We start from the raw sequence: 14,200 nt of genomic DNA, 5'->3' as shown, positions 1-14,200 counted from the left end.
GGGACCGCAGCGGGGGAGGGAACCTATGGAGGGCTCGGTGGGGCCTCTGCCGGAGATGGACCCCATACTTTGCTGGTTGAGTCCTGTAGCCTCACCTAGCCTGAGTGGAAGGAGGTGGGAATGGTTGTACCCTCATCTGCCCCAGACCAGTCGGACTGTGGCCCTGGGGCAGAAGAGGGAGCCCTGGCTGGGCAAGCCAATGAAGGCACATCTCCCTTCTTCATAGCCCCTCCCAGAGCACAGGGATCTCCAGGTGGTCACCAGCCAAGAAGCCTGGAAAAGCAGCTGTCCTCAGGGCCTACGGTCACCTTAAGGTCAGACTGATTCTCTACGCAAGACTCTAGATCCAGGCTGCTGAGGATCTGCTAAGCTTTGAATTCAAGAGAGCAAACATGAGCATTTGCTAACCTGAGAAGTGCTAAGAGCTATATAGTCTAATCTTGTTTCAATGCCAAGTCGGGGATGTCTCCTGGACACTCAAGTGATCAAGAAAGCCTTAAATACCTTACCTCTGGGGAGGGCCTGCACCCTCAAAGAAAAACCCTCAGGAAATCCTGGGAGAGAAGAGTTGTAATCTGTTCACACTCCCAAATGTGAACTGGGCCCCCCACTTTTGCTGGATTGCTAGGGGTGGAGCCTGGCATGGGCTGTAAGCTGAAGCATGAACAAGCATATCATACCAAGTCCTTGCATGAGTTTCCACTTTTCCCCAAAAAGCCAGTGTGACATGTGGATGCTCTCCCAGCTCCTGGTTCAGGGTATCAGAGGTGGTAAGTGGGTTGAGCCAACAACCTGTGTCCCTTCAGGGCTCTTCTCTGACCGTCTGGCAGCCTAGCACAGCCCGGTGGTGTGGACGTGCAGGCTTGCGGGTATCCTACCTGTCCCCCACATGGGAGCCTCGTCATCTCAGCCTTCTGTCCCAGCCCAGTTTCCCCCGCCCCCCAGAGCCCAGGAGCCGCTTTCCTGTTTCATTTTGGGCAGGAAGAGTGAGGTCGTGTTGTTCTTCCCCCTGCTGCCGGCTCAGGCTGTGGGAACAGTTCCCTGAATGTTTTCCTGTTTGATACCCTGTGTGTGCAGTGGAGCAACAGCGAGTGATGACCGAGGCATGGAACGTGTGCATGCTCCTCAGACTCACATAAGCACCCAGATTCAGGATCACCATGCTGGAACGAGGGCTGGTGGTTTGGAGAGGAGGGCAAGTTTGCTCCACAAAGTTGGACTCCACTAGGAGCAAGGCATCTGGTGGGCCTGTTTTGCTTTACTATGGACAGGCTGAGAGCTGGGAGCATCTGCTCAGCTTTTTGTCAACTGATCATTTTTTTCATCACTTGCTCACCATGGGGTGTGTTTGTGGCTGCAGAGAGAAGACTGGCACCCTAGGGACTATCCTGTGCCTTAGAGGAAGCTGGGCATGGAGTAGACTGGAAATTCCCTCATTAGTGTCTCCACCAGAGCAACACAGACTCTGATTCCTCCCCTCCCTATAGTCTCCCCATCTCTCTGTCCAGCTGCAAGAAGGACAAATCCAAGGCAACCCCCCATCCCCATCCCAGACTAGTTCCCCACTGTGACTAAGAAAAGAGCAGGGTGCACCTAAAACGTCCCAGTGCAAGAGGAAGTACCCAGTGGGGGACTTAAAGAACCCGTTTTCGGATAAGAGAGTCCTTTTGAATAAATGATAAGAGAATACTTTTCAATAAGAAAAAAATTAAGGCACCCATAGCTGCTTCAAGCTTGGGGAAAGAGGAAAAAGATTCTAGTTAGGGGAAATATGCCCCCATGGAATGCTGGGAGCATAATGTGGAACATGGCACCTAGTCTCAGAGCCACCAGGCATGGAAGGCTGGCCTAGGCTGGGTCTCAGGGGTTCCGGTGGGGGTGCTCCACAGTAAGAGGAGAAAGAGCTTCGAATTCTTTGGGGTAGGAAGGCAGAGAGAAGATTCCCAGACACAGGATCCAAGAAGTAGTAAACTCCTGTACACATCTGTTCCATATTATAAATACACATTATATACAAAATAACGTTATAAAATGTAGAAAGGTCAGTGCTTCTGATTCTTAAATTATCGAAATACTAGATCCCAAAATAAACTACAAAAAAAAACATTTCATATTATTGATTTCTGAAGATCGGCTTCAAGGGTGGTCTAGGGGCAGTAGAGGGCACACGTGGAGCCTAGGCTCAAGGGCATAGGAATGGGATTGAGGGAGAAAGGGGCCTGGGCTACAGCAGCACTCTATCTCTCCCTCACTCATAACTGCCCTGAGCTCTCCAGTTAGGGCTGGTGCCCCTGGCAGGCAGAAATGGCAGACCCTGAGCCCATCTGTTCACACAACCCAGAGGCAACCAGGGCTAGTGATAGATGGTCTACCAACTCTTGCCCAGAAGGTCTAGGCTAAGGAGATGCTAAGTGGCCCATATGCTGAGGCAGAAATGACAGTTACTGCCCTCCCCTCTGGTGCTCACCTCACCTACAGGGCAGCTCCTGCCAAAAGCCACACCCAATGGCTTTCTTGCCTACAAGAGGCCCCGCCATTGCAAGCCTCCTCTCTCTTTTCTGATCTGGGCCCAGCTGTCATGATGGAGCCTGGACCAAAGGCACTTTTGGAAACACAGATGCCCATGGAGGTTGCAGCAGCTCCAAGACCAATGGGGCCACTGCCGCTCTCTGGAGAACAGTCAAGAGCCCCATGAAGGCCACGGTTGGCAGAGCAAGTCCAAGTGGCACCTTGGATATCAGTTTAACTGACGTTTCCACAGCTCCTCAACTCTGCTCCCTCAATGGTGGGGCTGCCTGCCTGAGGCCAAGCAGGCTCCCAAAGAGCTGGTCCATCTCTTGGCAGGTTCACAGTCTGGCCAATTCATGTCATTCCCTCCTCCTCTTCCTCCTGAGAGCAGCACGGTGCATATTAAAGACGTCCCATCCAGGATGCAATGTAAACAATGCAGAAGGAAGGCCCAGCTGCTGGGCCAAAGCTGGGTGTCTGGGTAGGCTTGTGCCTTATACCTGAGGATCATGAGCAAATGGGAAAATGGTTAACTTACGGCTGAGCATTGCCTCCTGGGCTGCTCTGGGTCTCTCTGTGAGAAGCTGAGGAGTGAGGGACAATCCCCTCAGACTTCCTAAAGCATGCAAGTGCCTAGGAACGTGCACTAATGAGAAAGTGCAGTGAAGGAAGTCAGTGGGAAAGAGCAGGCAGGCAAAAAGCAACTGTCCTCATCCAAAAGCCACTGGAAAATAGTTCCTGAGAGATAGCTAGGTACTGTGGCTGTCCTGCCTAGCCCCGACTCTGTTCCCTTCATTGCTGGGGCTGCCAAGTCAGGCATACCACCTGGTCCCTGTTTCATACTCTCTGTAGCAATATGGCCAGCAGGGGACCCAAGAGCCACCAAACATGGCCTGTCAAGGAAAAGATTTCTGACCCACCCTTCGGGAATGGCCCATGAAGTTGTAAGTGATCAGGACACTTTCCCATCCACACAAGGCAGGAGAGGACATGCTGGCAGGGAAGACCAGCCTAGAACTCACCTCTGTGGCAATGACACATTCATTCCTCTCTTCTGATATCAAACACACTGACTGGTACATGGAGTCCCTGGGGGAGCATATCGCTGATATTCGACACTCTGGCTTTTCACTGAGGGAACATAAGACAGGCTGGTAAGTGTGAGGGAGTACAGGAGGAAGAGCTTGGTATAGTACAGGGTGCTAACCTGGATGCCAGAGAGCTAAAGGGCATATACAGCAGTGGTCCAAGGGAAAAACATGGACTGGAAGTGCCCGGTGCTGACCTTTTGTTAAAACGGGTCCTAAGAAAGCCATAGGACCCAACCACACCTGAAGTCATAGGCCTAGAAAGAGTTAGCATCATCAGTAAGGTAAGCCATGATGTGGAAAATGGAAGTCACAGGGCATACACTTGGACACTTGACATTTGAGAGTGAGGAGGGAATGAATGAATGAATGAGTGAATGAATGAATGAGGGGGCTTTCCTAGTATCCTAGTAAAAGACCCGTAGGAGAATATTTTAAAATTTGTATTACATTTATTTGTTTGTGTGTTTTTTCATATGTATGTGTCAGGACACATATATGTGTTAGGTCAGAGGATGACTTGTAAAGTCTGTTCTCTCCTTCTAGTATGTGGCTCGGGGGATCAAACCCAGGTCTTCAATCTTAGCAGCAAGCGCCTTTAACACTCTGAGCCATCTCAATGGTCCAGAATTATTATTTTTATTTTATGTGTATGAGTGTATTGTGTGCATGTATGAGAGTGCACCCGTATCCTGCAATGCCACGGAGGTCAGAAGAGGGCTTTAAATTCCCCTAGAACTGGAGTTAAGGACAGTTCGTAGCCACCATGTGGGTGCTGGGAATCGAACCTGGGTCCTCTGCAAGAGCAGTCAGTGCTCTTAACCACTGAGCCATTTGTTTTGAGACATGGTCTTGCTATGTTACCCAGGTTGGCATCAAACTTGCCAGCCTCCTGTCTCAGCCTGAACAGCTAGGATTGTAATTGTGTGCCATATGCATGGCTCCATAACAGAAATGCTGTTGGAGCATCTTCTTGTCAGTAACACAACCCCATTTGTTTAAAGCGGCCAGGGCCTGATGCCAGCCTCCCATTCAGCCTGGGAGACCCAGTCAGACTATGTAAGAATCCATGGTCAGGTCCTTGGCTTCTAGGTGCCGCTTACCTGTGTAACCGCAGTGGCACCTTCTCTCCCAAGCTCTTGTCACTGTGAGGATGCTTCCCAGGCACGGTCCCCCGCCCCAGGGGTCCTGGGGCCAGATTATAGTCCAATGTGTGGTTCTGCTGTTTCCCACAGTTAGACTTGTCCAGGCCACAGTCCACTTCCAGCTCCTTCTTCTGGTTAGTGTTCTTGAGCTGGGAAGCAGGGATTAGGTTGTCCTTCTGGAAGTCCGACAAGTTGTTCATGGCCTCCCTGCTGCCATCATCTGGCCGGCGAAGTCGCAGCTGCCGCACAGCCACTGCCACCATGCCCAGCAACACCAGCACCACCACCAGCCCCACACCCAGGGAGACAGCAACCCAGGGAAAACTGGGTGGCAAGCCCACGGGGAACTCGCAACGGCTGCCCACAAAGCCGTAAGGGCAGTTGCAGACGAAGTTGTCCGGGGAGAGGCCAGTGTAGCAGGTGGCACCGTTGAAGCAGGGCCTGGAGGCACAGGCATCATTAGTTATTCGCACCTCGCAGCGCCTGCCAGAAAAGCCAGCAGGGCAGGTGCACACGGGCCCATTCTCCAAATCATGGCAAGTGCCCCCATGAGCACAGGGGCTGCGGGCACAGTCGCTGATGTGGAGTTCACAGTGGGTGCCTGTGAATCCTGGTCGGCAGCGGCAGGTGCGGCTTGGACCTCTGTTCAAGCACTGGCCCCCTGTGAGGACACAGGGTACAAGTCAGCAACAGCCTGGAAATTCCCAAGTGAAGGACATGGGGCCTCATCTCAGGTGTGAGCTCAGGCCCTTCTTCCTCTATGTGCACAGCCAGAGTCTACTACAGACAGAACTGTGCAAAGACTCTGAATACCTAAAGTTTGAGGTGATCTTGGTTCTCCATGCCTTAGTGGGCTCTTGTATAATTACTAGCCTCTTACAGAACTTTGGAGTCAGTCAGATATACTTGGTCTTGGTTCTTAGCTTGCTTTCTCTAGCAGGGGACCTGACACCTGTTGCTTTACCTGATCCTTTAGCCTCAGTTTCCTCATCTGTTAAACTGGAGTAGAATTCTGTCCCCTTCAAGGATTAGGTAGGAAGATGCACAAATGCAGAGCACATGATGGTATTTAGGAAGTGCTCAAATGCATGTAATTATCATTTGATTTCATCTTTACAACCACACCAAAGACATTTAGTTATATCTTCCCATTCAGGGATGAATAACATGGCTCAAGGGAGTTGAGAACAGATTCCACTGTCCTCCCTCTTCCAGTCCCTTGCCAGCTCCCGAGTTGCTGTCTGCTTGCCAAAATAGACAGTTACCTATTGGCCACATACACAAAGATTACCAACGTGTTTGTGTCTCTAGAGGCTTTTTGTCATACTACACTTTGGGTAAGTATGGGGAAAGATGAGGCCTCCAAGAGCAAGACTCTGACCATATTATTGCCCTCTCTTTCCAGAGGGACATGAAGGTTCCAACATCCTTTTTTGTAAGTCAGAGTTTCCGAAGGAGGGTCATAGGCTACCCTAGCCAGGCCAGAGCTCTGCCATGGAAATAAAAATGGAAATCGTACAGAATGGACATTATCCCTCACCTAAGGCCTGCTGCTGAACTGCTCCTTCTCCAAAACCCCGCCACTAGATTAGGCAAGCTCTTCACCCACCAGAGCAACGGGGAGCCCACCTCAGTCTGCCAGATAACAGATCAGACTCTCTCTCTCTCAGACACTCTAGTCCCAGGGCCAGTTCACCAGGTTAGTAAGGTATCAGAAATAACTCACCATTGGCACATGGGTTGCTGGTGCACCTGTCCACTTTTTTCTCACAGTTGGAGCCAGTGAAGTTAGGGGGGCATTCACAGGCATAACTGGCCCCTTGGTTGCGCTCCCGGCAAGATCCCCCATTGAAGCAGGGTGAGTCAGCACAGGTCAAAGTACTGTGTTCACAGTGCTGGCCATAGTAGCTGGGGGGACACAGGCAGTGGTAGCCATTCTCCTGGTCCTGGAGAGAGACCATCAACCAAAATCAGACTCTGGGGAACAAGGATGCATGCCGAGGAGCTAGCCTCTACTGGCCTGGCTAGGGTGGCCTATGACCCTCCTTTGGAAACCTTTACAGCGTCTATCCATAACTGCACATCCAAGGGCTGTGCCGGATCCTCTGGGCCTCACCTTACAGCTCCCTCCATTGCGACAGGGGTTACTGTCACACTCGCTGAGTTCTAGCTCACAGTCCACGCCAGTGTAGCCTGGGCGACAGGTGCAGGTGTAGCTCCGCTGCCCGCTGTTGGAGCACGTTGCTCCATTCTTGCATGGGGAGTGGTGTGTGCAGTAGTTGAGATCTGTGGAGACAGGAAACAACCAGCTGAGTGGGAACATTCCCACCTCCAGGCTCCTTGACATGCAAGGTCATCTTGTGTTTGGCCCAAAGAGGCTTCAACTCTAAGTCTTCCAGGCCCAAATATCCCTCTTCCCCCTGCCAACAAAACCATGAATGTTGAAGGACCTGAAGCCACATATGAACTATACAAATATAACCAAGGTTGGAAAAAATGCAATTGACCAATGTCCTGCCAGGTAGGCTCACAAACACTGCCAGTTAGAGTAGGGTGAAGAGGAGGAGGAGGGGACAGGAAGGCTCCTAGTCAATGAGGAAGTCAAAAAAGGCTCCATGGAGGAGGGACAGACCTGGAAGGACTTAGAAGGGGGAATAAAATATCAACAAGTGGAAATGGTAGCAAGGAGGTGAGAGCTACCACAGGGCAGGACCAGGCATTTTCTAAAGGAGGAGGTGTTAAAAGCATATTTTGAACGATATGTATTTGTTTTCTTATTGGAGAAGGAGAGGAGGGAGAACCAGACAGAGCAAATACAGAGACTGTAAGGGCTGTGTTTGCATATGATGAGTATATGACTGTAACACCTGGGAGCAAATGTGGACACTGGAAAGGGAAAGAGTAAGGAACCAGGTGTGTGAGCCTGTGAGGGGGGAAGGGGTTGTTGGGGAGGCAGAGAAAAAGAGGGAAATTCTCTCTCTCTCTCTCTCTCTCTCTCTCTCTCTCTCTCTCTCTCTCCATACAGGGACTGAATTCCATGCCCTTACTGGCAGCAAATCAAGGCCTAGGCAAGTCTTTGCCCCCCTCCCCATTCTCCTCAAGCCTGGTGTGGTGTCTCCATGGCAGCAGGCACACTGCTTGACCCTGAAAATGGGAGGCCAAAGGTGGCCTCTAGGATATAGAATAAAAGGCTCCCTCTCTCAAGCATAGGGCTCAAAGACTCCTGTGTAGGCAGAAGAGTGACAACCCCCAAATACCAGGTAGAGACTGCGCACTCAGGCAGCTGTCTGGCAAGTGCCACTGTAGAAAGGCAGGTGGCTGTGCCCACACTGAAAAGGCGGTTAGATGTTGCTCCCTCCACCCAGAGGCCCAGGTTGGCCACAGCCCAGGGCAGCCAGTGGGCACACCCCACCAGACAGCTGTTTAGGGGAGAGCTGCTCAAACAGCCCTGGAAGGTAAGCAAACACTCAGGGGGTTAATAGGTAACTACAAGGCAGAAAGAGGAACTGAGTTCAGCATCCCTTTCTCTTTGGCCTTGCTAGAATTTATGAGCATAAGCTTTAGGCTGCCAAGTTGTCATCCCTGGGCTTTGTTAGTCACCCTGGCTCCCCAGTACCTGGAGAAGAGTGTCCCACCATTTCATTCTAGGCCAGTTGTAAAGAACCTTTAAAAGTCCCAAGACTGAACTGGGCATGTCTCACTGGTAGAGTGCTTGCCTAGTATGTGTTGACACCCTGGGTTCCATCCCCAGGAACACACACACACACACACACACACACACACACACACACACACGCACCCCAAGATCCTTGAAGAGTAATGGGAAAATCAGGTTAGCAATCACCAACCACTATCACAATCACCAACCACCATCTCTGGTTTAAGCCACTGCCCTATCTCTCCTGTCCTTACCTTGGTCACAGAACAGGCCACCCCAGCCCTCGTCACAGGTACACTGCCAAGGGATGCTGCAGGTGCCATGGCGACAGCCATTGTGAGGGGTACATTCATTGCACAGGGGGCCCTGCCAACCCGGGCGGCAGCTGTGGGACAGAAAAGAGGCTGATGGTGAGGTGGGAGGCCTGGCCACAAGGGAGCATGCCTTTCACCCCCAACTCCCCCACCCCTCCCCACCCCACCCCTGCACTTTCTGTCCCCTACTCACAGGCACTCTGCTGGCTTGCTGCAGTAGCCATTCTGTTCATGACAGCCAGAAAGACAGATAGCTAAGGAAAAGAAACAGGGCTGGATGAGGTTGAGGTACCATGGACTCTGATAACCCCACTCTCCCTTCCTGCTACCCTGGGCTCACTTCTCACTCCTGGCCTCCAAGAGGAGCCAAGGCTATTTTAAAGGGAAACAGTAGCAAGGGGGTAAGGGGAGAATCATGCTGGAGGGCAAGCAGTGTAGGGATCCTTGTGGCCTGAGGCATGATAGGGAGGCACACAGGAAGAGAGGATGTTCTCAGTACCAAACCAGCTCAGCATCCCCCAGTGGCCCAGAGGCTCAACTAATAGGCAGCACAGAACCCACTCTGTGAGAGAGGCAGGCTGTGGCTTAGCCAACTCCACAGTACTTTCTTGGGGGATGCCCTCCCCTCCTTCAGGTGGGGGGCGGGGCTTGGCTGCTTACGCTGATCGCAGTATTCCCCAGTCCAACCAGGCAGGCAGGACAGGCTGCCATCTGGTTGGCACACGTAGTGGCCGAAGTGGTCATTTCGCTTCTTGCACAGACGAGAACAGCTGTCTCCATAGTAGTTGTCACTGCAGATGACCCGGTAAGAGTAGCGCAGCCTCGTGAGGGAGCTGTTTTGCTCTTCCCCTAACCAATTCTGACCCACGGCAAGGGAGCGCTGGATGGTGATCTTGCTGATGAGTGCATCTGGTGGCAAGGCCTCTGCAGAGACAGAGGGTCAGGTCAAAGAAAGGCATTTTGACCTGGAGAGTGCCCATGACTGCTGCCCAATGCCTCTCTAGCCATGACTATGGTGGACAGCCAACAACTCTGACTAGTCATCCAGATGACCCCCACCTGCCAGCAAGCACAGGCCAGAAGGTCCCGAGAGTCTTTACCCTGGATGTGTGCATGTACAGGGGGCTTGATAGCATTCAAAAAGGGGACAATAGAAGGATGTTAAGATATCCCAGGGTTGTGGAGGCAGATATGGAAGGGAAAGAGGAAAAGAGGTCAAAATGGAAAAAAAAATTAAAAGGAAGGGGGAGAAAAGCTTTTGAGTTAGAGAATCGAGAGCAAGGGGTTCTTTGGTGCCGATTCAGGGGTTCTGCCCCAGAGGTGGGTAATGGTTTTCTTTTTCCTTTTCAAAGTGAGAATTGTTGTGCTGCTGAAATATCCTTTTCCTCTGTGTCAGAACAACATCCCAAAGCCATTATTCCCTTCCAAAGGAGCGGAATTCGCAAAAGGTGTAAAATACAGGAAGGGGCCCGTCAGCAGCGCTGGCAGCCTCGGCCTTTCTCACCGCCGTACTCCCCGCGTTCCCACGCCAAAAATAACCCGCAGGAAACGCAATTGTGCTCTGAGTCCAGGCAGCGAGCGGAATCCGAACGTCCAGCGCGGGGCGCAGCTCCGGCCAAGCCGAGCGTCCTGCCCCCAACCCCCAGCCCCGCTTTTCCCCCGCCTCTAACAGGTTAACTCTTTCGGTGCTGCGTGGTGTCGCCCCCCTGTGGCTGAGGAGTGAGTACTCACCTGGCCGCAGGTCGTCTCCTGGCGCGTGCCAAGCTTCGATGATGAGTGAAAAGGTACCCTGGGAAACGGGGTGGGGGACAGAGCGATAACGATATGAGGAGGGAGAGAAGGGGGTGCCTCCTAGCAGCCTGTTTAATTAATCTAATTGAAGGATATAGTTACTGAGCCCGGGTCAACATAACTGGTGTTCGGGCAGAGCAGCGCGTGAGCGGAGAAAGCAGGGAAGGGATGAAGGGATGGGGTGTGAGAGCCATGGGGGTGGGGGAGACGCCTGTCAGGGTATTGGTAATGAAACTCGTGTCCTAAGAACTGGGGGAGGGGGGGGACTGGGAAGACAGAAACCGGTGAGGAGCCCCTCCTGAATGGTCCCTGGAGAGAATCCTAAAAGAAGGGCAGGAGAGAAAGCGACCCTGGGCTTTTGGAGGGGGATGCTGGGCGGGGGGGGGGGATACTTCTGGTTGGGGCGCTCCTTCTTTTTACCTTTGGAGATCTCCCAGTGCACCCAGGCTGTACTTACCGGCCAGGTGAAATTGAAGGGCAGTTGGAGAGGGTTGCGACCACCACCACTACTGTCGTCCCTGACGGCAAAGGAGTTGGTGCCCAATACCGGCGTAGAGACGCTGCCGAAGGTGCAGGGCCCGGGCGAGACAACTGTCTGGAAGTGCATAAGGCAGACGCGGAAGAAAGTCCGGCAGCGGGGCTCGCACGGCTGCCCACTGGCCATTACACCACGCTCGTTGGCGAACTCCTGCAGCTGCAACTGGAAGATGCCGGAGCCCGCCGCGCGCTGTTGCACAAGGACCGAGAGAAGGAGGGAGGGGAGCGGTCAGGCTCAGCTGGCACCAGAGCTCAAGCCCGGAGCGCGGCCGAAGGGGGCGGAGGGAGCGGGACGTTACCTGCAGCCAAAGTACCGCCAGCAGTAGCAGCGCCCAGCGAGAGGCGCTCCGGGACGCAGCCGGCATCCCCGGGGGTGTCGCTTTCTCCACCAGCAGGCCCTGGATTTGCTGGTTTTGGATGCCGCTTTCCCACACGTCCTCGAGCCAGCCGGGTGCAAAGCTGCAAAGCTGGTGCTCCCGGGAAGCTGCTCCCACGTCGCCCTCTCGCTATCTTCTCTGCTGATGCCTCCGTAGGTAATCCAGGTGAGGGCGACTGGGCGGTGGCTACTCTAAGGACGTGTCCTCGGGCTAATCCTGGGGCCTCGAGCGGACTTGGTGCCGGGGTACACTGCGCCCAAGAGGCTTTGGCTGCGGCTCTCGGCCTTGAGCTCCTGGCCGGCGAGCAGCCGCTACTGAAACCTGCTGGCTCGGGAGCCTTTCTTATATATATTGGCTCCTCTCTTAGCTGCCTGTCAGTCAGACAGACTCATGGTCACTCTCCCCTCCCCTCCAGTCCCAGCAGCGACCGGAGGGGGCCTCCGCCCCCGCCGCTCCCCCTGCCTGCCAGCCAGTAGAGCGCAGGTCCCCGCCCCTCTCCCAACCCCTGGGCCCCCAGCTCTGCGTGCGCCAGGCGTCCAGTCCTCAGTGATCGTCTGCTTAAAGGCTGAGACCCTCGCCACCAGAGGATAGGAGGGTGGCCCAGGGATGAGGCGGGAGGTGAGAAGGTGGCTCCCGAATGGCCCCGGGGGGCGGAGACTCTTAGGGAGTCCCCGTAGGCGGTGCATCCGCTGCGGGTACTGGCTACCTATAGTCCTCCAGCAGGTGGGAAGAACTTAAACCAGGAAAACGAAAACCAGTGCCAGGGAACTCTGATCTTCTCTTTCTGCCCAGGCCTTCCTCGCCTCACTGTCCTCCAACCTATGAGTGCCCACCAACCACGCGTCCCTAACACAACTGAGAAGCCAGCGGACGCGTTAACCTTTCCGTGGCCATTCCGAGCAAGGCAAGAGGCCAAGCGTCTAAGACTCTGATCACCCTCCCTGCACCTGGTGGGCGTGTCCCTCTGTAGCAACGGGGCGTGCCCAGCGCGTGCCTTCTCTCTTCTGCCCCCCACCCCCACCACCGCCTGGCTCGTGCCAGCGCCTGGACGCGTGGTCCGAAAGGGGGTGGGAGGTGTGGTCCCCAAGGTCGGATGGGGGGGCACGTCCTCAGCTGTATGGTAATGAGGTTCTGGCCCCTCCCCCACAGTGCTTCCCTCACCTGGGTCGCGCTTGGCCTCCATCGCACATCCTGGCTCCCCCACCCGCGTCCCCTAGCTCCGCTGGAGTGATGTAGAACTGTCCAGATTCCAGAGTTGCATCGGGCCACTGGAGGGGCCGGGTGGAGGGGCTGAGGCTCTGCAGGCCCAGTTCTCTCTGCATAGGGCAGGATGTAGGAAGGCACGGGGTTGTTTGAGTTTCGGGCGGCTTCACCCACGTCGCACGCGCGCCTCTCCCGGGTGGCCTCACTTCTCCGAGCGCAAATAGTGCAGCTGCTTTCCCAGAACCCGAGGTGCTCCCCGGAGGCTGCAGACCCGGGAAGGCCGGCTTCTCCCAGTCTCTGGGGTGTTAGGGAACTCTCTCTGCTATGCTGAGGGCGGCGGGGGCCCTGTGGCTTCAGCTGTCAGCTCGCACGCGTGATGATGGCTGTCGTCGGACGATAAGATCAGTGCGGGGGGAGGGGGACGCTGCTCCGGGACCAGTGAGGCCGCGGTGGGGGAAGCGGAGCCCAACAGCTGCCAATGCCGAGCTTGGTCTGATTTTTTGACTTGGATGGTGGTGATGGAGGATTGTACGGGTGTGGGAGAAACAGGAGGTTACGAGCGTGGGTTGGGGGTAGGGCGAGGTGGGGAGACGGGCTCCGGGGTCCCCCACGCACGGCCACCCCTCCCAGCCACCATCTGGCACGAGCAGGCTGGCGTGGGGAAACGAGGTGGGGCGGGGGCCGGCAGATGGGCCCAGGCTGCGCTGGAGAGTTAATGTAGGTTATGAGCGGGCGGAGTCCCAGGCCCGAGGGAGGGGGAGCCCGGAGCGTACCTCTCGGCGATCGGGGCAAGTGGGCTTCCAAATCCTTTCTCCAGGCATTCTCTACGAATCCCTAGACCTGCCTAGGATGCCAAAGGGTATCTAACTCTCCTCGGAGCTGGCATGCAGCCCCACCTAGCTCTGTCAGCTCTGGTCCCCAAATCCCCGCCTGGAAATTCATAAAAACATGCTTTTTTTTTTTGTCTGTCTGTCTGTTTTTGATGCTGGCACTTGCTGACCATCAAGGGAGACATCTATTCCCACACGAGGTATTTCTATTACTATTGGGAGAACTGAAACATGTTCTACCCTCCCACACACTATTGTGCCAAAAGTACTTTACAAATAGTTGAGGATCAAACAAAAGTTGGGAATCATCGTTTTCCTCACAAATGAACTATGCAAGCCAGCAATCTAGAAAGCGGGGGAGAAAAATATTAAATTTTCCTTCTTACAAGAAGCATCTATTTGCAGGATCCCAAAACTTCATTACCTGGCCAGGACACCACCCTTGGGCCTGGACACCTACTAGAGTTCCCATCTGCTGGGATCAACCTTTGCTCACACTTGCTAAGCAGGAGGAACTTACACTGTGTGCAATCCAAGTGGTAGGGCCCCAGTGTTTCTCCAGGCCACACAGCTGGAGCCCCTCTCTTCTCCCACCCACCACTTGTGGGAAGAAGCACCTGATTCTCAGGCAGAAGGAAGGCAAAGGAATGGAAGGTTGTGAGGCTATCCATAGGAGGCTAGCAGATCCCTGTGGCCCTAGTCTCTAGTGAAGCCATCTGACTCTGACTCTGGATAGCCAGCCAGCACTC

At 54.2% G+C, this 14,200-nt stretch overlaps 1 protein-coding gene across 1 annotated transcript; it reads right to left on the bottom strand.

The window, feature by feature from the left end:
• Positions 1 to 1,978: 1,978 nt before the first annotated feature.
• Positions 1,979 to 11,736, bottom strand: Dll4 (delta like canonical Notch ligand 4). Its single transcript, XM_008846780.2, has 11 exons — positions 11,341 to 11,736; positions 10,962 to 11,231; positions 10,445 to 10,502; positions 9,374 to 9,637; positions 8,907 to 8,967; positions 8,654 to 8,784; positions 6,858 to 7,027; positions 6,468 to 6,687; positions 4,700 to 5,402; positions 3,531 to 3,639; positions 1,979 to 3,008 (listed from the first exon to the last, which is right to left on the bottom strand). The coding sequence occupies exons 1-11, from the start codon at positions 11,404 to 11,406 to the stop codon at positions 3,003 to 3,005; spliced, it is 2,058 nt and encodes a 685-aa protein (XP_008845002.1). The 5' UTR covers positions 11,407 to 11,736; the 3' UTR covers positions 1,979 to 3,002.
• Positions 11,737 to 14,200: the final 2,464 nt, after the last annotated feature.

The sequence above is a fragment of the Nannospalax galili genome, unplaced genomic scaffold (genome assembly GCF_000622305.1).
Source record: "Nannospalax galili isolate Female #2095 unplaced genomic scaffold, S.galili_v1.0 scaffold342, whole genome shotgun sequence".
Taxonomy (NCBI): Eukaryota; Metazoa; Chordata; class Mammalia; order Rodentia; family Spalacidae; genus Nannospalax; species Nannospalax galili.
The sequence above is the reverse complement of the archived record's forward strand: the minus strand, read 5'-3'. Positions and strand labels throughout refer to the sequence as shown.